This window comes from Notolepis coatsorum (genome assembly GCF_963971535.1).
Source record: "Notolepis coatsorum genome assembly, chromosome: 8".
Taxonomy (NCBI): Eukaryota; Metazoa; Chordata; class Actinopteri; order Aulopiformes; family Paralepididae; genus Notolepis; species Notolepis coatsorum.
In genome coordinates this window covers 150,656,967-150,684,652 of record NC_140172.1, presented here as the reverse complement: position 1 = coordinate 150,684,652, position 27,686 = coordinate 150,656,967, and the positions used below count along the sequence as shown (strand labels likewise).

Below are 27,686 nucleotides of genomic sequence, written 5' to 3'. Positions count from 1 at the left end.
CCCCTCTCCCCTCTCCCCCTCAAGCCTGACCACTATATGAATCACTTCCTCTTTTGCCTCATCATTTCCAGCACCCTCGTCTCCCGGCCCACTTGAGCTATCGTCCCCCACTTTCTTCCTCTTCCACCCTTCTCCCCCCCTCTCCTCCCCCCTACCCTCACCCGACCCCTTACCCTTGACCTGGCTATCCCCATCGCTGTCGTTCCTCTCCGTCTTCTTCTTCCTCTTCTTCCCCGCCGTTTCCCACACCTCCTTCTCAATCTCTTCTTTCTCACTCTCCTCCCCACTATACTCCATTCTGTCACCACCGACTCCTTCCCTTTGCCATTCTTACCCCTATCGCTATCTACCTCGCCCTTCTCACTCCATTTACTTCCATCACTATCCTCCCAATACCCTGGATAGCCTCCCACAGGCCGGGGCCACCAATCGCAAGGCCTTCGCTGTTCCCGGTTGAATATATATAGATACACAAATGTTCTAGAATGTTTGGTTCAGTTCAGTTCAGTTCAGAGTTTTTATTTGCCACATGGAATCATACAATCAGAGTTTCTTCATTACACAATCATAAATATCATTCCATGGACAAAAGGAGCAGGAAGAAGAATAAATCTTATTGTTACCTGCCCCTTATTCCTAAACTAAACAAGTATTTACTTAAAAGGGGAACTATCTTATAAATGGCCTTTTTCAGTGTTTAGCATTGTTTCCTAGCTATGTGGACTTATATTAATATGATCTATGTCTCTAATTCTCATATTGGCGCATTCTTCCAATTCTCCTCTCACAATATTCACCCTCACTGAACTGAGTCATCTGAACATGTGCTGATTGGTGATGTCAGAGAGACTCAGCTGCATGTTGAGACTCACACACACTCCACACAGTTCCCACAGTGGTTGGAGCCCAGCCTCAAAACGGCTTAAGATCTTGAGGTAGAAAAATGCTGTTTTTGAGGACTTGATTAGAAATACAAAACAATGAGGGCGGCTAGGTGGTGTAGTGGGCAAGGCACTCGCCACCAGTGTGGAGACGCTAGGATTCGCGTGTTCGAATCCAGCTCTCCACATTGTTTTTCAGTTTGGCTGGTCGTCCGCAGTAATACACATTGGCCGTATTACGGGGAGGGAAAACTGAAGGGTGGGGATCGAACGTTGTGAACAAGCGACTCCTACAAGTCGGTTGGTGCGCCTGCGCAGTAGAATCAGGAAGTGTCGGGGGCAGCGTGAGCCTCCCACGCGTTACTCCTCGACACTGAGAGATCGAGCTGCGCAGGTGAAAAGATGCGACTGCTGTTACCTCAAGTACCGGAGGGGACTTGTGCTATGTATGACTTAGTCCACATTGCAGCCGGCTTGTGGGAGGCAAGAAACAGCGTTCGTGACAGGGGAGGGTTGAATTGGATGATACGAAATTGGGATGGGAGAAAATATGGAAAAATGGGAGAAAAAGTGGATAAAAAAAAAAAAAAATACAAAACAATGAATAAAATAAAATAAAAAATTACAGAGGTGTTCCATAGACTCACAGGAATTGTGTAAAAGTGCCCAAATAGTGAAAGAAATAGTAAAATAGTTCCCCTTTAATGGTCGGTGTACAACCTAATTTACTCAAATAATAATGTATACCATTATACAAGAAACTCACAATCCACAGTTAAACAAGAAAACATTTAATAATAATAATAATAATAATAATAATAATAATAATAATAATAATAATAATAATAATAATAATAATAATAATAATAATAATAATAATAATAATAATAATAATAATAATAATAAAGAATAAAAGAAAGAGAAAAAAATAGAAAAGATCTCACTATTCAGATCACATTTGATTTTCATACTGACTAAATATTTTTTTTTTATATTTTTTTTGAATTGATAAACACTATTACATCCCTTAAGCTCGCTATGGAATTCCACAACTTTACACCAATAACTGAAGGACACATCTGTTTAAGTGTGGTACGTGCAAACTGATGTTTAAAATTGTATTTTCTCCTACTAAACTCACTTTCTAAATGAAAAAGATTTTGTATTATTTCTTGGTTATGACATCATACTGTGACATCACAAATGTTCTAGAATGTTTGCTTATGACATCATACTGTGATATCACAAATATTCTAGAATGTTCTATCATGACAAATAAGATGGTTCAATGACTTTATCTAAATCCAATTTGTTCTTAATATGTAGAACTGTAGGGTGGGTAAGCTGGCAGACTTGGCAGCTCATCTTTTCTTGGCAGGCCTTGCTCATGTGACCCCGTTTCAGACAGCTGAAACATAGGCCTTTACTCTTGAGAAAATCTATCTTCTCCTTGTGAAGATACTTTTTCATCTTGTTGCATTGCTCCAGGGCATGCTGTTCTCCTTGGCAGAAGAGGCAAGGGTCGGAGAAGGCACAGAGTGTATCCCCCTTGGTCCTTGCTTTAGTATACCGGGTTCTGGACTGCTGTAGCAGCTGTTGTGAAGCTTCCCCGAGCGCCGCTCTTTCTGGATGTCTTCTCATTCTCATCTCTTGTTTCCATCTGTGATGTTGCCGAAGAGAGGGTGTAGGGCTTCTTTGGCTTGTAGGTTGACAAAGTCGGCAAGGTCGCTGAACTTGGCGCTACGATGATCTTTCTCTAGAAGAGCATAGGCTTTGCTTCTCCACCACTCTGCTTGTACGGAAGCTTGGCTGTGATGGCACGCATATTTGATATGCTGTCAAGCTCCTGCATGTACTCCACGTCAGCCATAGCATTGAGGCATCCAGTGAGATAGAGGCCAGAGGAGTGGAGCGCCTCTCCGTCATCGGACTTGATAGTAGGCCAGTTCAGTGCCTTGTCTATATACGCCATTGAGATCTTGTATCCATTTCCAAAATGTTCTTTCAAGAGCCTCCTTGCCTCGTGATAGCCTCGCTCTGGTTCCAGAGCGAAGTTGAAGACAACTTCTTATCAGCTCTCTTGGCTGTCCATCCGTGTACTGCTCCATGAAGTACAGCCGGTCTCTGTTACTATCTGTCTTGTCCTCCACTCCGTGTTCAAAGGCCCTGATGAATAGCCTGTACTCCATAGGGTCTCCATTGAATATAGGAATCTGTTGAGGGGGCAGAGTAGCAAGGTTTTGTTGCTTCACTAGGAAATCCACGATGGCTCGTGTGGACTCTTGTTGTGAAGACTCTTGTTTTTTCTGTGTAGCACCGCCAGGTGCTCTGGAGCTGCTACTGTAAGCAGGTTCTCTATTCATCGCTACGGCCTAGGGAGTAGGCGTAGCCTGCTCGTGAGCTTGTGATTCGAAGGGCTTCTTTTTCTCTATGTAAGAGTTTATTCCATCCCTACTGGACACTCTGGATGAGGATCGCTGGACCTCGTACTCTTCAAGTACCCTGCACTTAACCTCTGAGGCAGCTAAAGCAGTCCGGACCTGTAACTCCTGTTCATCGAGTTGTCGTTTTTGTTTTAGAGCGGAAGCCTGGGCTAGCAACTCAGCCCTCTCTAATTCAACTTTCAGACGCACGCTTGCAGATGATGTTCTGGAAATTGTAGTGGATGGTGCTCTAGACCCTTTCTTTTTTAAGACGACGGATGCACGGTCTTCAGGCCCGACCTCATCTTGGTGCTTCCTAGACTCTGCTATATGCTGATGCACCTCTTTCATCCATGTGTCAGCCTTTACTGTGAAGTTGTAAAATGTGTCAGCCTTCGGCATGAACCATCAATCCTGATCTGTCTTCATCTCCTCTTCTGATGTCTTGCTTATGTTTTCGCTTAGTAACGCCTGGACTGAAGTATTAAGCTCACAGAAATCTCCAAATAGCTTGTTGAATTCTACCAATTTTGTCTGTACAACTTCCAAGTTAGCGTCGTCGTCCTCATCCATTAATTGATTCATCTGTTTCATGTGACCAGTTAGCTGACATAGCTTAGCTCTCCTCCTATGGATGGCATGACGGACATTTTCCTCATAGGCCTTTTGTGTCATTTTAACCTTCCTAGGCTCCGACATTTGTTGTTATCCTTCTTTCAGCGCTCCAGTAGTTTGTGTTGATTCCTTTTTCCTCTTGGAACAGAGTTTTCTTACTAATATGAGGGCCGACGGTCCACTCTACTGGTTAAAGTTGCTTACTTGTGAGTAGTACGTTCATTATCCGTTGCAACCTCGTCAAAATCAGAAACCAAGCGCCATGATTTCACTATTCCCGTCTCTCTCTCTCCCCCTCTCTCGTTCTCCTCCTCTACGATTAGTGTAAAATCACAGATCTCTGAATCCAGACAAGAAAATAAGCCTCTGCACAGAATGAATGAATGAATGAATTATTTTATTTCGAATGTTTACAAATAAATAAACAAACAAAAAAAATGTCGAACATTTTCACAAATAAACAAACGAAAAGGATAGGTTTGAAGCCGAAGGCTTATAGAGCAACCTACCCCTAATTCAAAAAACAAATTCAAAAAAGTTAAAGTTTTCAAAATATAACAAACAAAAAAATAAATCAACAATCAAATACACAAGGAAGTTAAAGAATTATATTACCAAGGCCAAAAAAAAAACTAACTGCTCAGCGACCTCATCTCTTCCTTCAGGTTAAAAGTCTTTATATTCAGTCCACACACAAGCTCTCCTCTCCTCCGTTTCAAAACACTGCGACGGAGGTCTGGGCTGACCTTTAAACCCTGTCTTCCTTTCTTTTGAAGAGGACAAGAGAAAGGATGTGAGGAACGGAGAAAAGAAAAAAACTGCGATGAGATTCATCCTCTTCTAATTTAAAACACTCCTCTTACCTTCTCCTCTCTACTCCTCCATCTTCTATACCTTTTCTCCACTTTTCACCATTTATTTCCAACCCTTTCACCTCATTTATTTCTAAAAACAGGTGGATCTCCATCCTTTGTAGCAAGTCAAGTCAAGTCAAGTCAAGTCAAGTCAAGAGTTTTATTTGTCACGGCATACAAGTATACAATGAAATGCGGGGGGTCTTGCCCGCAACGATGTGCATAATACAATAGTAATATATAATAGAATCCAATAGAACGACATGTGCATGTAGCACGTAATAAGGCTGGTTAGTGTGTGTATGCGTGTGTGTCTTGTGTGCGACTGTGTTCACATGTTGTTGAAGCCCATCATTCCTTTCATATTGCGGGCGTCCCCCTGCAGAAACTGGCTCATCGTTGACTGGAGGCCGGCCATCCCACCCATGCTGTGCAGAACGCTGGGATCTATCATCTTGGCCATCTGCTGGTTGAGCTTGGTCATCTGAGAGGGGTTGATGTTCCTCCTGTCGCTTCCTTTGAACAGGCCCTTGATGCCTACTACCTTCTTGACCGTCCGGGCGAACTTGTTGTAATGGGTGAACAACTCCTGGACGTCCTGGGTGGCCACACCCGCTCCACGAGCCACTCTCGAGATCCGGTTGGGCTGTTTAAGGAACAGTTTGGGTCCGTCTTTGTTGTCCAGTTCCTGGTTATTCATGCTATCCATGATAGTCGTGAATTTCTTCAGCCTGGCCATGGACTCCTGCTCCTTGTCTTTACTCATGAAGTCAGTCCCAATGCCTGGGATCATTCCCATGATCTGTCCCATCGGTCCCACCTTCACGTTGTACTGGAACAGCTCGTACATGTCTCTGAGTGTGAACTGACCATGATTCAGTTTGTCAGTCAACCCTTGCACATCCAACTCTTTGGCTTTGTCTATCAAACCTTCAATGTCTCCCATACCCATCAGTTTGCTGATGAAGGGCTGTGTCTTGAAGGGCTCAAAGTCATCAATGTGTTCTCCTGTACCGATGAAGATGATGGGACTCTTTGTGGCAGCCACAGCACTGAGAGCTCCACCACCATTAGCGTGTCCATCCAGCTTGGTCACGATGACGGACACCACGTCCACCCTGTCCTTGAAGGCCTTGGCCTGGGCCGCGCAGGCCTGTCCGATGGAGGCGTCCATCACGTACACGATGTTGTCCGGTTGCACTGCGTTTGAAACCTGCAACATCTCCTCAAAGAGAGAGTCTTCTTGTTTGTGTCGGCCGCTGGTATCAACGATGATGATCTCGAAGTTCTCAGCTTTGAACTTCTCAACGCCCTCGGCTGCTACGACCACAGGGTCCATCTCTGTGTAACTGCCATAGAATGGAATTCTGGCTTTGGTAGCGTTCTGTTTCAACTGATCAAAAGCACCAGCTCTGAAAGTGTCAGCACATATCAAACAGGTTTTCCAGCCTTTTCTTCTGTAGTAATATGCCATCTTGGAACAGGTGGTGGTTTTCCCACTGCCCTGCAGACCGACGAACATGAAGACATTGTTCTTGCCTTTGGTCGGAGTCCAGGCCTGGACACCGGGGTCCACCAGCTTGACCAGCTCCTTGAAGACGGCGTGCTGGATCATCCTCCTCTTGTTCAGGCCAGACGCCATCTCCTCCAGGTCTATGGCTCCCTTGACATTATCTCGGAGCTGTTTGACCAGTATGATGTTGACGTCGGCTTCCAGGAGGGCGGTGCACACCTCCTTCAGCATGGTGTCCAGGACCTCCACGTTGATGATGGTGGCATTGCTGAGAGACCTCAGCGCCGATGTGATCTTTCTTCCTAGGTCGGCTAACACCATCTTGACGGTCCAAATGGAACAGACTCAATCAGATGAAATAAGGGCCTCGAAGGCTTAGGCCCCTGCGGTGGTCAGCTCTCCTCAGCTCACCGGGGTCAAGGGAGAGATCCGGGGGGGGGGGATTGCAACCGATGATTTCCTTTCCACAGCAAACCGGTAGGCAAGGCACCCTGGTCTAGAAATATAGGCTTCAATCTATGTTGTTTAGTCTATCTGTTCAGTACTGCTCAGCACTGTTTCAAGATGCACACTGAGCTCTTCTGAGAGAATTGTTATAGATACACAAATGTTCTAGAATGTTTGGTTATGACATCATACTGTGACATCACAAATGTTCTAGAATGTTTGATTATGACATCATTCTGTGACATCACAAATGTTCTAGAATGTTTGATTATGACATCATACTGTGACATCACAAATGTTCTAGAACAGGGGTGGCCAACCCGCTGGCTCTTTGCCCGTCAATGTGCGGCCTTCCATCCCTAAAAAAAATATATATATACTGTATATATATATTTTTTTTTCTTTTTAACTTTTTTTTTTATGTCACTCATTCCATAATGACATAGAATAAACATTTAAATCTTTTTTTAAATGGTCCATTGGCATGTTCTTGGAATCTAGGGACATAATAGATCAGTGTCAGAAATAGTGTGTCTGTTACTAGGCTTGAGTAAATTGTAATGAACCAAAGGAGAATATCAATTCTATTTAATTTTTTTGTATCTTCGACTGTGAATAACACCATGCTAAAATTGACCAGACCTGAAAAATCTAAGCAAATGAATAAAGGGAAGATTATTAAACAGAAGGTTTTGTAGATACAGTACTGAATTCTGCCATCTTTTTTATAATGTAAATTTCTCCACCATTTTTCATCGTATTGCAACACCGTTTTTTGCAAGACGTTCACAGAAAGGTAGAGAAACTAACTGCGTTCAGTTTTATGGCAATAACGTTCAGGTTTGTGGGAGATAATCCCAAAAAATAAGAGAAATAAAAAAGTTAATCCAGAAGTCAGATGATTGACAGGGGCTGGTGTGAGCTGGGTAGGGTAGTTTTTCGAAATTCGAAAGCCCTGAGTCTATTCCTTCAAAAGACTACACTCACTTTTGGCTGTGCCACTTCCTCCTGTCAATATGCGCCGGTTTCCGACTCAATGCCCTGAGATTTCTATAATCTTATATTTCACTAATAACAGTTAAAATAATTGGTGAACAAACGTAATGCTGAAAATATACACTTTTACTGTATATCTCGGGCTTAAGAGGTTACTTCAGAGGCCAGAGGGTGGGACATATAAACACATTTACTATCAAATAGCATTGTGAGGCTGAACAACAGGACCAATTGACTATAGGCCTACATGTGCTTAACATTTTTTAAATAAACATTATTTTTTTAAATTTTTATTTTTTTATTTCTCTTTCTCCAATTTTCTGTTTTTCTCCCCGTCCCAATTTAGTTGCCGTGCCAATTCCCCCCCCTCCCCTACCTGGCTGCTGTATGCATGCATGTTCTCCTACGCGTCGGTACAAGGGCGTCCCGAAGCCGACCGCGCGCTTCCTCCGATATGTGTGGCGACTGCCAGTGACGTCTTTTCACTTGGCAGCGAGGACTCTCATTGGTGAAGTGTAACGCGTGGGAGGGCACGCTATCTCCACCAAGTCCTGCCCCCGCTGAGCAAGCGCCGAGACCTGACCTGTAGGCGTCGTTGTCCACAACGCCAGATTCCCACCCACCAGCTTCCCACCCCCTAATACTGCCAATTGTATTAGTATGAACGACCAGCCAAGCTGGTAGCAACGCCGAGAGCTGGGCTCGAACCCAGCATCTCCTGCGTTGGTGACGAGCGCAATCTCCGCTACGCCACCTGACCGCCCTATAAATATTCTTTTTTTAAATGACTAAAAGTGATTTTGTAATTTTGCAACCGTGGGTCTCACAGGGTACTTTTAACCCTGTGAGGCCCAAATAAAAAAGACATTAGCAACTTCAGAGGCCAGAGGGTGAGACCTATAAACTAGGGCTGTCAGTTTATCGCGTTAATTAGATTAATTAATTACACAGCAAATTATCGCGTTATGAAAATTTACTCAACATTTATTACAATTCTTTTTATTTTTTTTAAATCAATTTTTTTTTTATCTCATTCATTCCATAAGAACGTAGAATACACATTTACAGACTTTTTTTTATATGGTCCACTTGCATGTTCTTGGTATCTGATTCTAGGGACATCTATGGATCTCAGGGAATGTATTCTCAGTGTCAGAAATACTGAGAGTTACTAGGCTTGAGTAAATTGTAATGAACCAAATGAGAATATCAATAACATTTTTTTTATCTTTGACTGTGAATAACACCATGCTCAAATTGACCAGACCTGAAAAATCGAAGCAAATAGATGGAAGATGATTAAACCGAAGGTTTTGTAGATACAGTACTAAATTCTGCCATCCGGACACATGCAATTTGAAATATGATTATAGAATATAGAATATCAGGCATAAAATGGTTATGCGATTAAAATGCGATTAATTAGATTAATTGATTACAAATCCTGTAATTAATTAGATAAAAAAATTTAATCGCCTGACAGCACTACTATAAACACATGAAGGGTGCCGTGACTGAAAAAAAAGGTTGAGAAACGCTGGTATATGGTGTGGCTCTTTGTGGTACCACAGTAATTTTTGTGGCTCTTAGGCCCCGTTTAGACGGAAACGCTAGCAGGTGAATCCGCAAAAATATTTTTTCAGATGTGCCTTTCGTTTATACGGAAACAGCGTTTTTACGGGGTGAAACCGTAAAAAAGTGAGACCACCTTCCAGGGTGGAATTCCTAGAAACGGTAAACCTTTGCGCTCTCGTCTAAACTGTCAAACCGCATAAAACGATGACGAAAGGGTCGTCAAGGCTCTCGTCGCGCCTACTGCTTACATCACAGGCATGCGCCAGTAGCCTAGAAGCGTAAACAAAGCATGTCTGATTCTATCCATGGCGATCACCTGAAGGCTACATTGGCAGTACTTTTAAATACACAAGAATTTGTCCCACGGCTATCACAACTATTATGACTGGACCCACTGTCTGTGAGTGACTCTGCTTTGGTCCAATCACATTCCCCACCCACACTCTGCGAATCAGAGGCAGAGTAGGGCGGGTCTTCACAGCACGTCATGTGACATATGCGCCAATCGTGTGACAGCGGGGCTCCGTTGTCTCGAGTTGTTACAGCCTCGTCTGCACGGAGAATTCCACCCCAAAACGCTCGTCTAAACGCAAAATTAAAAGTGAAACCGCAAGACGACTTTTGCGGTTTCTGTTCAGACTTCCATCACAAAACGCTCGTCTAAACGTAGCCTTATGCCCGCTCTTAACTGGGCGATTTTCGGCCGTCCCAGACGAAAGATGACCAATCGTGGCATAATCTGTGGTCGTGGGCGAAATCGTGGCTCCAAGACGCAGGTCGTACGTCGCACAGTGAGAGAGGTTCAAAGATGACCGACGTGCAAGTCTTGCGATCAAAGATGCCTGCGACACATATCTGACAGTGCTTGATATTCTACGACCAGCGTCAGCTACCAACCAATAGAAATGCAGCATGATGACGTGTGATCAGTGCGACCGCATGATGACGTGTGATCAGTGCGACACATGTGCGTTTATGTGGGACAGTGACTGTACAATCCAATAATGCCGCCCCGCAAACGGACGCCAATTGTGTGGAGTCGTATCAAAGAGGAGAGGCTTGTCGAGTTGTGGCAACAGAAGCCATGCCTGTATGATGTGTCCTCCAGCTGTTACCATGACCGTGTACAGAAGGACAAAGAATGGAAGGAAATGGCGGAGGAATTGCAGCTCCCGGGTGAGTTTAACGTTAGTGGCTAGCTAGCTAGCTAGCGGCTGGCTAGCTAGCTAGCTAGCTAGCGGCTGGCTAGCTAGCGGCTGGCTAGCTAGCTAGCACACACACACACACTATGCAAGTACAGTCTTGTTTCTGTCAGCCCACTTTCAGTGTACATTAACTAACGTAATGTTGTTATTGCGCTTCACAGCCGAAGAGGTGGTAACGCATGCAGCGTCCCTGCGCACCCAATACGGGAAGCTATTACATCCCAAACCCAGTGGAAGTGGGACTAAAGACCCAACCCAGCGACAGACATGGATACTGAAGTACCTGGACTTCCTAAAGCATCATGTATTGCCTCGTCAGTCCTACAGCACCCTGGAGGTATGTGTATATTTGGAAATTGACAATAATAACGTACTTACTGTACATACTTGATTGATTGATTGAAAACTTTATTAACAGATTGCAGAATGGGTACAATACAGTACAGCTCAATACACACAATTGTTAAGGGGATGCAGACCAGAGAAAGACTTTCGTCTTGTTTACATCAGGGTCCCCCATTTTCAATTCATCAGGATTGAACCACTAAAGTTGTCAGACCGTTTATTTCTTAATAATGAATACTATAGTCTGTGGTGGCCTTGACTTCTTAAATTTCTCTTTTAATTACACGTTTAAAATCAACTGGATGAACGTTTCTCTGTAACCCATTCTATTTGGAATTTTATACCAAACTATATATTTTCCATATATCTACAAACTATATACTGTAGTAGCCTTTGTAAAATACCCTGTAACCCACTGCCTCTCGTGGTTTATTGCTTAATTATCACCTTGTACTGTGTCCTACAGTTCACAAATGGTGTCACCTGCATAATCATTGTGTGTATACTTGGTCAATAAAGATTATTCTGATCCTATGTCCTTCATCCAGCTAGATGATTCAGTGACGGACAGCTGTGCTGACACTGCTGAACAAGATCCAGAGAGTGATGACCTTGGGGAATCAGCGGTGTCAGAATCATCAGCACAGGACCCACCAACCCGTACATCCACACCCGCACCCACACCCACACCGGGTGGTCAGGCAAAAGTGGTCCGGAGCAAGCCATGGGAGAGAGGGCTGAACCTTGAGAGAGAGAAGATTGACCTCCTCAAGCAAGTAGTTTCAGACAACAGAGATGATGATGATGAAGATGTAATTTTTGGTAAACAGGTGGGCAGTGAGATGCGTCACGTAACGGATCCTGTTGAAAAAATGCGAGCAAGGCGGTCCATCATGAGGATGATTTATGAATCTCAGGACAGAAGCATGTCAATACGTCAACAGGTGCAGGGTCCTGCATCACAGCCGAATCAGCCGATGTATCGCACCTTCCCACACAACACACCACACCAGCGGCAAACGCAAACCTTTCAACCCTACCACCAGCCTCCTCCCACTCCCAGTTCTCAACCGTCTAGTAGCTACATGGGGATGCTCAGTGAAAATTCAGATACGCAGGCTGAATATGATTACTGATAATCAGTACAACTGGTAGTGTGGTAGTGCCATTGTCCACTTGTTTTTTTTCTTGTAATTTTAATGATGTATATTTTCTGGGTCTGGCGGCCGTGGGCTCTGACTGGGGGGGGGCCGTGGTTCGGTGTCTCTGCGGGTCGAGGCATTAAAGAGGCGTGATGCTTTGGCCCGCGGGGGTGCCGGACACCGGGTCCTCCGTGGTTGGGGTTCGTGGCTGCCTGCCTCAGGAATATTTTTTTTTTTATAGTAAGTTTTATTTTCCTTATACTTTGCACTTTATTTGAAGTTTTCTAGCCCCTGTTGAGCAGTGAACAGTAAGTTCATATACTGTAATTTCTAAAATTTTTTGATATCTTGAAGCACCTTCTTACATTCTTTTTTTGTGATCAAAAGGGGGAGCAGAGCGTATATTTATATTATAGTATATATTTATATATTTATTATATATATTGTATTTGTATATACTGTATAGAAATACTGTAATTTCTTAATTTTTTTGATATCTTGAAGCACTTGCTAATCTTGAAGCACTTGCTATTCAAATAAAAAAATAATTACTTTGATAAACCATTCCAGTTTCATTTATTTACATTTCTCAGACAAACAAGGAAATAGAATGAAATGAATAATAAAGCAGTTATAATAAAGACAAAGAAAATGATTAATTACCACTTGTATCGGGGTTATCAATGACCCGTGTTAGATTGATATTTCAATTTTGTAGAACTTCAGGGTCAAGGTCCAGCAGTCTTACTTCCATCCAAGTAAATCTACAAGTAAGCTAGTGACCACTGTCCCTGTTGTTGGTGAGCTGTTGTTTTTGTTTACTCTAACTCTATGTGTGTTGTTTGTTCCCTTGCATTCTCCCCTCTTAATTCTCCCCAACGTTGTACTAATCGGAGACAATGCCCTTCGGCTGGGCGATGAGGTGACCCCCCCCCCCCCCCCTTGATTGGTGCACACGTCTGGTCAGCCCTGAATCAAAAGCTGTAACTTCATACTGAATATGCATTTCAATGGACAATGATGGAAATTAATTAACTTATATGCTTGTCATAAAACTGCCCTGTAGTTTGTGAGGTTAGCTGCCGACAGAGAGACAGGTGGACAGAACCAACCTGATAGGAGATAATTATTATATTATATATAGTGTAGAGGCAAAAACCAACATTCGTCTCTATGTGGGGGAATGGTATCCAACAAACAGTAAAGTAGCAACGGAGAATGAGACACTAGTCTATTAACATTATATCATATCATCAACAGTGTATATTTGCATATCGTATATGTCACAAATGTAACAGTACTATATATGTCATGCATGTCCCTATGTGCCTTTAAATAAAACAGAATAACAAGGTTAGCCTGTAGGCCTACCTATATGGTTATCGTATTTAACGTGTGGATATTTACGTAGCTTAACATGTAGGCCTACATTTGAACTCGATAGGCCCTACAAGTAGGCCTAGGCATATGTTATTTTCTTTTAGGACATGTATAATGATTTTAGGCCCAACAGTTAGGCTATGGTGTATAGGCCTAGTGTTCAAACACCATCTTTATAACCAAAAAAGTACAAAAGGACATTACAACATGTCTTCCTGCCAATGCACAGAACCTGATGGTGAGACAAAGTATTGTTTCAGTGTGTCGCGCTGCTCCTTTGCAGTTCTGTTGGCATTCCGATCCCTGCTAGCAGGCACTGATGCCAGGGCGGCATCACTGCGCCAGCTCCCAGGGATGATGTGGTGGTCCTCATCCTCCGTGTCGACCAGAGCAGGGGGGATGTAGGTGTCTGTGGCCTGGGCTCGTAGGTAGTTGTGCAGGGAGAGAGCAGCCAGGGTTATCTGGGACACTGTATCTGGTTCTAGGGGAATGATGGTGAGAAAGACTCGCCATTTGTTGGCAAGTATGCCAAACGCATTCTCTACAACACGCCTCGCTCTTGACAGTCTGTAGTTGTAGACACGCTGGTCATGGTCAAGCTGTCTGAAGGGGTATGGCTTCATCAGGTGTGTGTGGAGCGGAAAAGCCTCGTCTGCAATGAACATGAAAGGGGTGACTACATCTGTACCTGGCAGACTTTGGGCTGGCGGGACATTTAACTGGTTGCTGTCCAATGCCTTTTTCAGGTCACAGTGGGCATAAACACCTCCATCAGACACTCTGCCCTGGGTTCCAATATTCGCATAGAGGAAACGATAATTGGCGTCTACAACAGCCATCAGGACCACAGAGAAACGAGACTTGTAGTTCCTGAAGGTGCTCCCACTGTTGCCTGGTGGGCGGATGGTGATGTGTTTTCCATCTATGGCTCCGAGACAGTGAGGGAATTGCCAATTCTCCTGGAAGCCACTGGCCACTGCTCTCCACTCAGCCTCTGTAGTCGGTGTCTACACAAACAGACAGACAGACTGCATCAGAACAGTGACATGAATCTATCAATATTTATCTGATCTAGGTATGATTGTCCCATATGTTACATTCTAGCTGCTTCTAAATGGATCTTACCGTCAGGTGATCCTTCTTCAGGACCTGGTGCAACACCTTGCATGTCTCCTTGACAATCACACCAACAGTGCTCTGTCCAATACGGTACTGGAAGCTCAGGGAAGTGAACGACTCTCCTGTCAGCATGGAGAATGATTGTAGAATATCATTTATGTATGCGCGTCGACAAATAAATGTGCCAAACTGCAGCATATCAGAACTATTAGACTGACACATTCTATAGTTACATTCTGGTCACCGCGGATACACTGTAGCCTGAGTTCACTTGGGTTTACCCTCCACTACAACCCCTGATTATTACCTGTTGCTAAGTATCGCAGTGTGATGGACAGTCTCTCTCTGGCAGTGATCGCTCTCCTCATCTGGGTGTCTGCTTTGGAGATATAAGGAGCCACCAGCTGTAGCAGATGATCGAACTGTTCCACATCCATGCGGAGTAGACTTCTGAATCCACTTCGATCATCTGTCTAGAAGTACAACAGGCAGACTTTAATGGGTGCATTGAGAACAACACAAGCTAGCAGTGAGGTAAACAAGCTCAACATTCATTAGGAGGGTACGACACATGTAGCGTTAGCATGCTGACGTTAGTATCTAGAAGTACAACAGGCAGACATTAATGAGTGCATTGGGAACAACACAAGCTAGCAGTGATAACAAGCTCAACATTCATTAGGAGGCTACGACACATGTAGCGTTAGCATGCTGACGTTAATAACGTTACTTACCTCAAGTTCCATTTGCAGGACTGGCATTCCCAGTTGGCCTCTTTTCCCTAGCCACGACTTTGTTCTCTTTCTCTTTTTTTTAAATATAGCCGGCCTCTCTAGGCACATAAAAGCCACTATGGCAAGTGTTCGCTTCCTGGACATTGGCATGTTCACAGTCTGCTTCTTCTTCGTATCACGACCGTCTTGTTTACAACTCGTCAGGTTGACGCACACTGATGACACACAGGATAACGCTTTATGATGATGCTACGCTTTATTATGACGCTACGTAGTCTGCGTCGTAGCCTACGACTCTCATCGCACAGTGTACATGCATCAGATTGATGGTCGTACCCAAGATTATTCAATTTGTGTCGCACAGTGTGGCTTGCAAGGAACTTATAAGATGCAAAATATCTCCCAGTTAAGAGCGGGCATTAGTCTCTGACTGGTTGGCCACCCCTGTTCTAGAATGTTCTATTATGACAAATAAGACAATTCAATGACTTTATCTAAATCCAATCAATATTCCTAATGTCGTTTCAATGTAAGGTTATAAAAATAAACATATAAACATTCATATAATACAATAACCTAAATATATAGCTTTGGCTGCTCTACACCCCTCAGCACAGCAACCAGAATGTGACGGGGTCCTCTCTCGAACTCCTTTGATTCTCTCATAAACAGGCGTAGTCAGAAAGATCTCGTTGGTGGGTGTTTATTTCCCGCCTCCCAAAAGTGCAGAGGTGATATAGTTTTACAAATAAATGTGAAAAGTGAAAGTAACGTAAAACAAAATACCCTATACTTACTATATCTAACAAAAGTGGAAAAAGAGAAAACAAATAAACAAAACACAATATACTTAATACTTAACACTACACAAAGTATAAATACACAATATACAGGACTTCCGGTTTGACAACAACATGTAGCGGACACGTTTGGTCAAAGCTCCGCTCCCGTCAACGTTAATTTAGCTTAAAAACCTTATTTGTACAACACTAATGAGTTTAAACCTCATCGTATATATTAAATAAGACCTTCTACTAACTATATCAAAAGAAATAAAGACTCAACATGGGACCTAAGGAAAAGAAAGAGACTGGAAAGAAACTCGGAGGAGACAGTACAATGGCGCAAGTTGTGACACGCTCATCGAGGGATACAGCAGCCGCCAATGCATCAGCACCGTTGTTGACTTGCCCGTTGGGGAGACAGTAGCTGATAATATACCGGACCCGACGACGACTTGCCCCGAGAGGGTGACAGCAGACGATGATATAACGGTAACGGCGGGGACGAACTCCGTGAGAGCGTTCTACCGTGACTACCAATGCTCCTACAACCTCAACTGATACAAGCAGGGAAGATACAACACCCGATTTCAAGTCTCTGACTAACCTGATAAAGGATCAGATGGACGCTTTCAAATTACACATCGACGACTTCAAATTACACATCAATGCTAAATTCGAAGAGGTTAAAATAGCGGCCGCAGAACAGGCTGGGCGTATTACTGCAGTGGAGAACACGGTGCTCGATATCAAATTGAAAGTCGAGGTGAACATGAAGACTGTACACGATGGATTCACAGAGCTAGCGGCGGAGATAAAACAGGTGGAAAAAGCGCTTCGGAAGAAAATACAAGACATCGAAGAGGAAGCAATGGAGAGGCGGCTCGAGACCGAACGTTACTACCGTAGATATAATATCCGTATTGTGGGATTGGATGAATCAGTCAATTGCACAGAAGACACATTTCCAACAGTGTTAGCTGGAATTCTAGGTAAACAGATCCTCTCCACAGCGCCGTTAGTGGACCAGTGTTATAGGATCGGTACACGGGACCTCAAAGGCAACGGGACGAGGGTTATCATTGCTACTCTGCGCAAGACAGAAATAAGAGATGCGATCATCAGAGGGGCACGCAAGCAATGGGGGAAACTGAAATATAATGACAAACCAGTGTCTTTCTACGAGGATCTATGCAGGGAAGCCATTGCCCTACGTGTCCCCTACAAAGAGGTGCTGCAGAGGCTATACAAGAAAAATCTTAAGCCCAGCCTTCGTTACCCTGCCTTTCTCTCCATCTTGGGTGAAGATGGTAAAAGATTCGGGTTACGCTCGCCTAAAGTCGCAGAGGAATACATGAGGCAACTTGATATCGGCCCCCGGGGGCCGGTCGCACCATAGGCCCGTATCAGAAGACAAGCCTACTCATCTCTCTCTTTTTATCACTTTTTATTACTTTTATTAGAATAAATTTGCCATGGCTCAACTACAAAAGCAACCGCAGATATGCCTGTAGGCAACACTGAGGCACAAAGTGTTTAATACGGAACGATAGGCACTATATTTATAGACTTCTGGTTTCTGAGGAGGCAATAATCCAACAATAACATTGGGAACATTCTGGAATATTCTGGACTCTTCTCTCGACTACTCAGGGACACAAGGGAAAATACTGGAAAACCCTAGAAGGTCATAACTCCTGGACAGGAAGAACATTCTGGAACATACATCAGTGTTTACAAATTTACAAGGGTATTCTACAACTTTCTAGAATACACTGCACTCATACAAGGAAGGCCTGTAACATTAACAGCCGGTATGTATGCATATGAACCAGAGATGGAAGTTCAATAAGGTTTTAAAAACATCATCCTCATCTAAAGGTATAAACATGGCAAGGTTATTCTGTCTTATCGTACAGAACTTGTAAGTCGCTTTGGATAAAAGCGTCAGCTAAATGACTAAATGTAAATGTAAATGTTATTCTAATATTTTAAGCAATTACTCCAATGCTTCAGGGATTTACATAATTTAGTTCTAAACATTTATTTTATTACTTATTATTATTTTTTTTGGTTAGTATTTTTCTTATCTCTTTTTCTTTTTCTGATGGTTCCAACATAAGTTAGTAGAAGGTTCAAATAAATATATCAATTGAGGTATATTTTTCATTTTACACATTATTTTATTACATTAATGGGAAGGCGCAAGACCAAAAGTGACATTCTATTAAATTAGAATGAAAGTTTTAGATCCTATGGCAATTAGCATAGGTAGATTAGGGTTAGAAAGCTCATTTTGGGCAACCCGGTGGTTTAAGGGAGGGAGTCATATGCGTAGGATGTGTCTATGGAACACAGTCCTGTACGACTCTCGGAGGGAGGGGGTATTAGGGGTTTATTATTTGTATATATGTATGTGTTTAAGCTCGGCTCTCAACGGGACCTCAATAGTTGGATATATATCTATTGTAGATTCGCACTCCAGAAGCATTACCAACAACATGTATAGATTATGGCTAGTTTGAATATAATGAACCGCTATCCTAACAATCATTTTCACCATCGCTGTTTTACCCTTAGCCTCTGCCATACCAGTAACTACCCCTGCCACGAAGGCCACAATACCTAATTTCTCCTCCCTTCCCCTCTCTCTTTCCACCTGCTCTACCCTCTCTGCCAACTGCCCTCCTTCAACCCCCTGCACCCTTTCTTGGCTGCCCTGTCCTACCCTGCTAACCGCCTCAGCATACGACAACTTACCCTCCCTTCTCACTCTCCGATCCGCGACCTCCTTCTTCATCACCTCACACCCCCTAAACGCTACACTATGCTCCCCACCACAACTACAGCACATCGGCTTCACTCCCTCTCCACACTTCCCATATTCATGTTCCCCGCCACACCTAGCGCACCTCCGCCCCTTCCTACACGTGGTAGCTATATGGCCAAACTCCTGGCACCTATAGCACCTAAGAGGATTCTGAACAAATTCCCTAACCCTATACATCCTACGCCCTACAAACACCTCCCTAGGAACAACCCCACCCTCAAACGTAATCACTACCGTCTCCGTCACTGCCCTCTCTGCTCCCCTCTTCATCCTTTCTGCCCTCTTAACTATGCCATTACGCCCGTCCTCCTTTAGCTTTTCCACCAGCTGCTCTACTGTAACCTCGACCGGTACCCCAGCTATCACCCCCTTACACCTCTTCTCCCCTACTCTCGCCACCTTACTTATACCCACCCCCCCCAATGCTCCTCATCTTCCTAGCCACCTCCACCTGCCCCTCACTACCACACCCTACAGCCAGATTCCCATCCCACAAAACTCTCGCGTACTTTACCTCTCCTAATTGCTCGGCAATGAGTTGGGGCAACTAGAGCCTACCTACTTTCCCCTCTCCCCTCTCCCCCTCAAGCCTGACCACTATATGAATCACTTCCTCTTTTGCCTCATCATTTCCAGCACCCTCGTCTCCCGGCCCACTTGAGCTATCGTCCCCCACTTTCTTCCTATTCCACCCTTCTCCCCCCCTCTCCTCCCCCCTACCCTCACCCGACCCCTTACCCTTGACCTGGCTATCCCCATCGCTGTCGTTCCTCTCCGTCTTCTTCTTCCTCTTCTTCCCCGCCGTTTCCCACACCTCCTTCTCAATCTCTTCTTTCTCACTCTCCTCCCCACTATACTCCATTCTGTCACCACCCGACTCCTTCCCTTTGCCATTCTTACCCCTATCGCTATCTACCTCGCCCTTCTCACTCCATTTACTTCCATCACTATCCTCCCAATACCCTGGATAGCCTCCCACAGGCCGGGGCCACCAATCGCAAGGCCTTCGCTGTTCCCGGTTGAATATATATAGATACACAAATGTTCTAGAATGTTTGGTTCAGTTCAGTTCAGTTCAGAGTTTTTATTTGCCACATGGAATCATACAATCAGAGTTTCTTCATTACACAATCATAAATATCATTCCATGGACAAAAGGAGCAGGAAGAAGAATAAATCTTATTGTTACCTGCCCCTTATTCCTAAACTAAACAAGTATTTACTTAAAAGGGGAACTATCTTATAAATGGCCTTTTTCAGTGTTTAGCATTGTTTCCTAGCTATGTGGACTTATATTAATATGATCTATGTCTCTAATTCTCATATTGGCGCATTCTTCCAATTCTCCTCTCACAATATTCACCCTCACTGAACTGAGTCATCTGAACATGTGCTGATTTGTGATGTCAGAGAGACTCAGCTGCATGTTGAGACTCACACACACTCCACACAGTTCCCACAGTGGTTGGAGCCCAGCCTCAAAACGGCTTAAGATCTTGAGGTAGAAAAATGCTGTTTTTGAGGACTTGATTAGAAATACAAAACAATGAATAAAATAAAATAAAAAATTACAGAGGTGTTCCATAGACTCACAGGAATTGTGTAAAAGTGCCCAAATAGTGAAAGAAATAGTAAAATAGTTCCCCTTTAATGGTCGGCGTACAACCTAATTTACTCAAATAATAATGTATACCATTATACAAGAAACTCACAATCCACAGTTAAACAAGAAAACATTTAATAATAATAATAATAATAATAATAATAATAATAATAATAATAATAATAATAATAATAATAATAATAATAATAATAATAATAATAATAATAATAATAATAATAATAATAATAATAATAATAATAATAATAATAATAATAAAAGAAAGAGAAAAAAATAGAAAATATCTCACTATTCAGATCACATTTGATTTTCATACTGACTCAATTTTTTTTTTTAATATTTTTTTTGAATTGATAAACACTATTACATCCCTTAAGCTCGCTATGGAATTCCACAACTTTACACCAATAACTGAAGGACACATCTGTTGATGTTTAAAATTGTATTTTCTCCTACTAAACTCACTTTCTAAATGAAAAAGATTTTGTATTATTTCTTGGTTATGACATCATACTGTGACATCACAAATGTTCTAGAATGTTTGCTTATGACATCATACTGTGATATCACAAATGTTCTAGAATGTTCTATCATGACAAATAAGATGGTTCAATGACTTTATCTAAATCCAATTTGTTCTTAATATGTAGAACTGTAGGGTGGGTAAGCTGGCAGACTTGGCAGCTCATCTTTTCTTGGCAGGCCTTGCTCATGTGACCCCGTTTTAGACAGCTGAAACATAGGCCTTTACTCTTGAGAAAATCTATCTTCTCCTTGTGAAGATACTTTTTCATCTTGTTGCATTGCTCCAGGGCATGCTGTTCTCCTTGGCAGAAGAGGCAAGGGTCGGAGAAGGCACAGAGTGTATCCCCCTTGGTCCTTGCTTTAGTATACCGGGTTCTGGACTGCTGTAGCAGCTGTTGTGAAGCTTCCCCGAGCGCCGCTCTTTCTGGATGTCTTCTCATTCTCATCTCTTGTTTCCATCTGTGATGTTGCCGAAGAGAGGGTGTAGGGATTCTTTGGCTTGTAGGTTGACAAAGTCGGCAAGGTCGCTGAACTTGGCGCTACGATGATCTTTCTCTAGAAGAGCATAGGCTTTGATTCTCCACCACTCTGCTTGTACGGAAGCTTGGCTGTGATGGCACGCATATTTGATATGCTGTCAAGCTCCTGCATGTACTCCACGTCAGCCATAGCATTGAGGCATCCAGTGAGATAGAGGCCAGAGGAGTGGAGCGCCTCTCCGTCATCGGACTTGATAGTAGGCCAGTTCAGTGCCTTGTCTATATACGCCATTGAGATCTTGTATCCATTTCCAAAATGTTCTTTCAAGAGCCTCCTTGCCTCGTGATAGCCTCGCTCTGGTTCCAGAGCGAAGTTGAAGACAACTTCTTATCAGCTCTCTTGGCTGTCCATCCGTGTACTGCTCCATGAAGTACAGCCGGTCTCTGTTACTATCTGTCTTGTCCTCCACTCCGTGTTCAAAGGCCCTGATGAATAGCCTGTACTCCATAGGGTCTCCCTTGAATATAGGAATCTGTTGAGGGGGCAGAGTAGCAAGGTTTTGTTGCTTCACTAGGAAATCCACGATGGCTCGTGTGGACTCTTGTTGTGAAGACTCTTGTTTTTTCTGTGTAGCACCGCCAGGTGCTCTGGAGCTGCTACTGTAAGCAGGTTCTCTATTCATCGCTACGGCCTAGGGAGTAGGCGTAGCCTGCTCGTGAGCTTGTGATTCGAAGGGCTTCTTTTTCTCTATGTAAGAGTTTATTCCATCCCTACTGGACACTCTGGATGAGGATCGCTGGACCTCGTACTCTTCAAGTACCCTGCACTTAACCTCTGAGGCAGCTAAAGCAGTCCGGACCTGTAACTCCTGTTCATCGAGTTGTCGTTTTTGTTTTAGAGCGGAAGCCTGGGCTAGCAACTCAGCCCTCTCTAATTCAACTTTCAGACGCACGCTTGCAGATGATGTTCTGGAAATTGTAGTGGATGGTGCTCTAGACCCTTTCTTTTTTAAGACGACGGATGCACGGTCTTCAGGCCCGACCTCATCTTGGTGCTTCCTAGACTCTGCTATATGCTGATGCACCTCTTTCATCCATGTGTCAGCCTTTACTGTGAAGTTGTAAAATGTGTCAGCCTTCGGCATGAACCATCAATCCTGATCTGTCTTCATCTCCTCTTCTGATGTCTTGCTTATGTTTTCGCTTAGTAACGCCTGGACTGAAGTATTAAGCTCACAGAAATCTCCAAATAGCTTGTTGAATTCTACCAATTTTGTCTGTACAACTTCCAAGTTAGCGTCGTCGTCCTCATCCATTAATTGATTCATCTGTTTCATGTGACCAGTTAGCTGACATAGCTTAGCTCTCCTCCTATGGATGGCATGACGGACATTTTCCTCATAGGCCTTTTGTGTCATTTTAACCTTCCTAGGCTCCGACATTTGTTGTTATCTTTCTTTCAGCGCTCCAGTAGTTCGTGTTGATCCCTTTTTCCTCTTGGAACAGAGTTTTCTTACTAATATGAGGGCCGACGGTCCACTCTACTGGTTAAAGTTGCTTACTTGTGAGTAGTACGTTCATTATCCGTTGCAACCTCGTCAAAATCAGAAACCAAGCGCCATGATTTCACTATTCCCGTCTCTCTCTCTCCCCCTCTCTCGCTCTCCTCCTCTACGATTAGTGTAAAATCACAGATCTCTGAATCCAGACAAGAAAATAAGCCTCTGCATAGAATGAATGAATGAATAAATTATTTTATTTCGAATGTTTACAAATAAATAAACAAACAAAAAAAATGTCGAACATTTTCACAAATAAACAAACGAAAAGGATAGGTTTGAAGCCGAAGGCTTATAGAGCAACCTACCCCTAATTCAAAAAACAAATTCAAAAAAGTTAAAGTTTTCAAAATATAACAAACAAAAAAATAAATCAACAATCAAATACACAAGGAAGTTAAAGAATTATATTACCAAGGCCAAAAAAAAAACGAACTGCTCAGCGACCTCATCTCTTCCTTCAGGTTAAAAGTCTTTATATTCAGTCCACACACAAGCTGCGACGGAGGTCTGGGCTGACCTTTAAACCCTGTCTTCCTTTCTTTTGAAGAGGACAAGAGAAAGGATGTGAGGAACGGAGAAAAGAAAAAAACTGCGATGAGATTCATCCTCTTCTAATTTAAAACACTCCTCTTACCTTCTCCTCTCTACTCCTCCATCTTCTATACCTTTTCTCCACTTTTCACCATTTATTTCCAACCCTTTCACCTAATTTATTTCTAAAAACAGGTGGATCTCCATCCTTTGTAGCAAGTCAAGTCAAGTCAAGTCAAGTCAAGAGTTTTATTTGTCACGGCATACAAGTATACAATGAAATGCGGGGGGTCTTGCCCGCAACGATGTGCATAATACAATAGTAATATATAATAGAATCCAATAGAACGACATGTGCATGTAGCACGTAATAAGGCTGGTTAGTGTGTGTATGCGTGTGTGTCTTGTGTGCGACTGTGTTCACATGTTGTTGAAGCCCATCATTCCTTTCATATTGCGGGCGCCCCCCTGCAGAAACTGGATCATCGTTGACTGGAGGCCGGCCATCCCACCCATGCTGTGCAGAACGCTGGGATCTATCATCTTGGCCATCTGCTGGTTGAGCTTGGTCATCTGAGAGGGGTTGATGTTCCTCCTGTCGCTTCCTTTGAACAGGCCCTTGATGCCTACTACCTTCTTGACCATCTGGGCGAACTTGTTGTAATAGGTGAGCAGCTCATGGACGTCCTGGGTGGCCACACCCGCTCCACGAGCCACTCTCGAGATCCGGTTGGGCTGTTTAAGGAACAGTTTGGGTCCGTCTTTGTTGTCCAGTTCCTGGTTATTCATGCTATCCATGATAGTCATGAATTTCTTCAGCCTGGCCATGGACTCCTGCTCCTTGTCTTTACTCATGAAGTCAGTCCCAATGCCTGGGATCATTCCCATGATCTGTCCCATCGGTCCCACCTTCACGTTGTACTGGAACAGCTCGTACATGTCTCTGAGTGTGAACTGACCATGATTCAGTTTGTCAATCAACCCTTGCACATCCAACTCTTTGGCTTTGTCTATCAAACCTTCAATGTCTCCCATACCCATCAGTTTGCTGATGAAGGGCTGTGTCTTGAAGGGCTCAAAGTCATCAATGTGTTCTCCTGTACCGATGAAGATGATGGGACTCTTTGTGGCAGCCACAGCACTGAGAGCTCCACCACCATTAGCGTGTCCATCCAGCTTGGTCACGATGACGGACACCACGTCCACCCTGTCCTTGAAGGCCTTGGCCTGGGCCGCGCAGGCCTGTCCGATGGAGGCGTCCATCACGTACACGATGTTGTCCGGTTGCACTGCGTTTGAAACCTGCAACATCTCCTCAAAGAGAGAGTCTTCTTGTTTGTGTCGGCCGCTGGTATCAACGATGATGATCTCGAAGTTCTCAGCTTTGAACTTCTCAACGCCCTTGGCTGCTACGACCACAGGGTCCATCTCTGTGTAACTGCCATAGAATGGAATTCTGGCTTTGGTAGCGTTCTGTTTCAACTGATCAAAAGCACCAGCTCTGAAAGTGTCAGCACATATCAAACAGGTTTTCCAGCCTTTTCTTCTGTAGTAATATGCCATCTTGGAACAGGTGGTGGTTTTCCCGCTGCCCTGCAGACCGACGAACATGAAGACATTGTTCTTGCCTTTGGTCGGAGTCCAGGCCTGGACACCGGGGTCCACCAGCTTGACCAGCTCCTTGAAGACGGCGTGCTGGATCATCCTCCTCTTGTTCAGGCCAGACGCCATCTCCTCCAGGTCTATGGCTCCCTTGACATTATCTCGGAGCTGTTTGACCAGTATGATGTTGACGTCGGCTTCCAGGAGGGCGGTGCACACCTCCTTCAGCATGGTGTCCAGGACCTCCACGTTGATGATGGTGGCATTGCTGAGAGACCTCAGCGCCGATGTGATCTTTCTTCCTAGGTCGGCTAACACCATCTTGACGGTCCAAATGGAACAGACTCAATCAGATGAAATAAGGGCCTCGAAGGCTTAGGCCCCTGCGGTGGTCAGCTCTCCTCAGCTCACCGGGGTCAAGGGAGAGATCCGGGGGGGGGGGGATTGCAACCGATGATTTCCTTTCCACAGCAAACCGGTAGGCAAGGCACCCTGGTCTAGAAATACAGGCTTCAATCTATGTTGTTTAGTCTATCTGTTCAGTACTGCTCAGCACTGTTTCAAGATGCACACTGAGCTCTTCTGAGAGAATTGTTATAGATACACAAATGTTCTAGAATGTTTGGTTATGACATCATACTGTGACATCACAAATGTTCTAGAATGTTTGATTATGACATCATTCTGTGACATCACAAATGTTGTAGAATGTTTGATTATGACATCATACTGTGACATCACAAATGGTCTAGAACAGGGGTGGCCAACCCGCGGCTCGCGAGCCGCATGTGGCTCTTTGCCCGTCAATGTGCGGCTCTTCCATCCCTAAAAAAAAAATATATATATATATATATTTTTTTTTTTTACTTTTTTTTTTATGTCACTCATTCCATAATGACATAGAATAAACATTTAACTCTTTTTTTAAATGGTCCATTGGCATGTTCTTGGAATCTAGGGACATAATAGATCAGTGTCAGAAATAGTGTGTCTGTTACTAGGCTTGAGTAAATTGTAATGAACCAAAGGAGAATATCAATTCTATTTAATTTTTTTGTATCTTCGACTGTGAATAACACCATGCTAAAATTGACCAGACCTGAAAAATCTAAGCAAATGAATAAAGGGAAGATTATTAAACAGAAGGTTTTGTAGATACAGTACTGAATTCTGCCATCTTTTTTATAATGTAAATTTCTCCACCATTTTTCATCGTATTGCAACACCGTTTTTTGCAAGACGTTCACAGAAAGGTAGAGAAACTAACTGCGTTCAGTTTTATGGCAATAACGTTCAGGTTTGTGGGAGATAATCCCAAAAAATAAGAGAAATAAAAAAGTTAATCCAGAAGTCAGATGATTGACAGGGGCTGGTGTGAGCTGGGTAGGGTAGTTTTTCGAAATTTGAAAGCCCTGAGTCTCTTCCTTCAAAAGACTACACTCACTTTTGGCTGTGCCACTTCCTCCTGTCAATATGCGCCGGTTTCCGACTCAATGCCCTGAGATTTCTATAATCTTATATTTCACTAATAACAGTTAAAATAATTGGTGAACAAACGTAATGCTGAAAATATACACTTTTACTGTATATCTCTGGCTTAAGAGGTTACTTCAGAGGCCAGAGGGTGGGACATATAAACACATTTACTATCAAATAGCATTGTGAGGCTGAACAACAGGACCAATTGACTATAGGCCTACATGTGCTTAACATTTTTTAAATAAACATTATTTTTTTAAATTTTTATTTTTTTATTTCTCTTTCTCCAATTTTCTGTTTTTCTCCCCGTCCCAATTTAGTTGCCGTGCCAATTCCCCCCCTCCCCTACCTGGCTGCTGTATGCATGCATGTTCTCCTACTCGTCGGTACAAGGGCGTCCCGAAGCCGACCGCGCGCTTCCTCCGATATGTGTGGCGACTGCCAGTGACGTCTTTTCACTTGGCAGCGAGGACTCTCATTGGTGAAGTGTAACGCGTGGGAGGGCACGCTATCTCCACCAAGTCCTGCCCCCGCTGAGCAAGCGCCGAGACCTGACCTGTAGGCGTCGTTGTCCACAACGCCAGATTCCCACCCACCAGCTTCCCACCCCCTAATACTGCCAATTGTATTAGTATGAACGACCAGCCAAGCTGGTAGCAACGCCGAGAGCTGGGCTCGAACCCAGCATCTCCTGCGTTGGTGACGAGCGCAATCTCCGCTACGCCACCTGACCGCCCTATAAATATTCTTTTTTTAAATGGCTAAAAGTGATTTTGTAATTTTGCAACCGTGGGTCTCACAGGGTACTTTTAACCCTGTGAGGCCCAAATAAAAAAGACATTAGCAACTTCAGAGGCCAGAGGGTGAGACCTATAAACTAGGGCTGTCAGTTTATCGCGTTAATTAGATTAATTAATTACACAGCAAATTATCGCGTTATGAAAATGTACTCAACATTTATTACAATTATTTTTATTTTTTTTAAATCAATTTTTTTTTTATCTCATTCATTCCATAAGAACGTAGAATACACATTTACAGACTTT

At 43.5% G+C, this 27,686-nt stretch overlaps 4 protein-coding genes across 6 annotated transcripts in view; all 4 read right to left on the bottom strand.

The window, feature by feature from the left end:
- igsf9bb (immunoglobulin superfamily, member 9Bb) overlaps window positions 1-27,686 on the bottom strand; it is a gene marked incomplete at both ends in the record, with an annotated part of 506,998 nt that overhangs the window by 431,303 nt on the left and 48,009 nt on the right.
- On the bottom strand, window positions 5,105-6,607 carry LOC311232889 (signal recognition particle subunit SRP54-like; the record flags this gene model as incomplete). 2 transcript variants are annotated; one of them, XM_084319722.1, is made up of 2 exons in its annotated part: window positions 5,105-5,279; window positions 5,433-6,607. In XM_084319722.1, 2 exons carry the CDS (start codon window positions 6,605-6,607, stop codon window positions 5,105-5,107), a joined length of 1,350 nt encoding a protein of 449 aa, XP_084175848.1. The 2 variants fall into 2 exon arrangements, with proteins under 2 accessions (XP_084175848.1, XP_084175847.1); XM_084319721.1 differs by having other exon boundaries at window positions 5,105-6,607.
- Window positions 12,567-15,456, bottom strand: LOC311232854 (uncharacterized protein). The gene is made up of 4 exons (XM_084319681.1): window positions 15,230-15,456; window positions 14,803-14,968; window positions 14,502-14,617; window positions 12,567-14,383 (listed from the first exon to the last, which is right to left on the bottom strand). The coding sequence occupies exons 1-4, from the start codon at window positions 15,377-15,379 to the stop codon at window positions 13,577-13,579; spliced, it is 1,239 nt and encodes a 412-aa protein (XP_084175807.1). The 5' UTR covers window positions 15,380-15,456; the 3' UTR covers window positions 12,567-13,576.
- On the bottom strand, window positions 23,980-25,482 carry LOC311232890 (signal recognition particle subunit SRP54-like; the record flags this gene model as incomplete). 2 transcript variants are annotated; one of them, XM_084319724.1, is made up of 2 exons in its annotated part: window positions 23,980-24,154; window positions 24,308-25,482. In XM_084319724.1, the coding sequence occupies 2 exons, from the start codon at window positions 25,480-25,482 to the stop codon at window positions 23,980-23,982; spliced, it is 1,350 nt and encodes a 449-aa protein (XP_084175850.1). The 2 variants fall into 2 exon arrangements, with proteins under 2 accessions (XP_084175850.1, XP_084175849.1); XM_084319723.1 differs by having other exon boundaries at window positions 23,980-25,482.

What these genes read in the sequence shown, in the direction of transcription:
- LOC311232854 (XM_084319681.1), bottom strand. Translation starts at nt 15,379, where the DNA reads ATGCCAATGTCCAGGAAGCGAACACTTGCCATAGTGGCTTTTATGTGC. An exon ending in TCCTGCAAATGGAACTTGAG is followed by an intron (nt 14,969 to 15,229) that starts GTAAGTAACGTT and finishes TTGTACTTCTAG; the next exon opens with ACAGATGATCGAAGTGGATT. An exon ending in ACTGCGATACTTAGCAACAG is followed by an intron (nt 14,618 to 14,802) that starts GTAATAATCAGG and finishes CCATGCTGACAG; the next exon opens with GAGAGTCGTTCACTTCCCTG.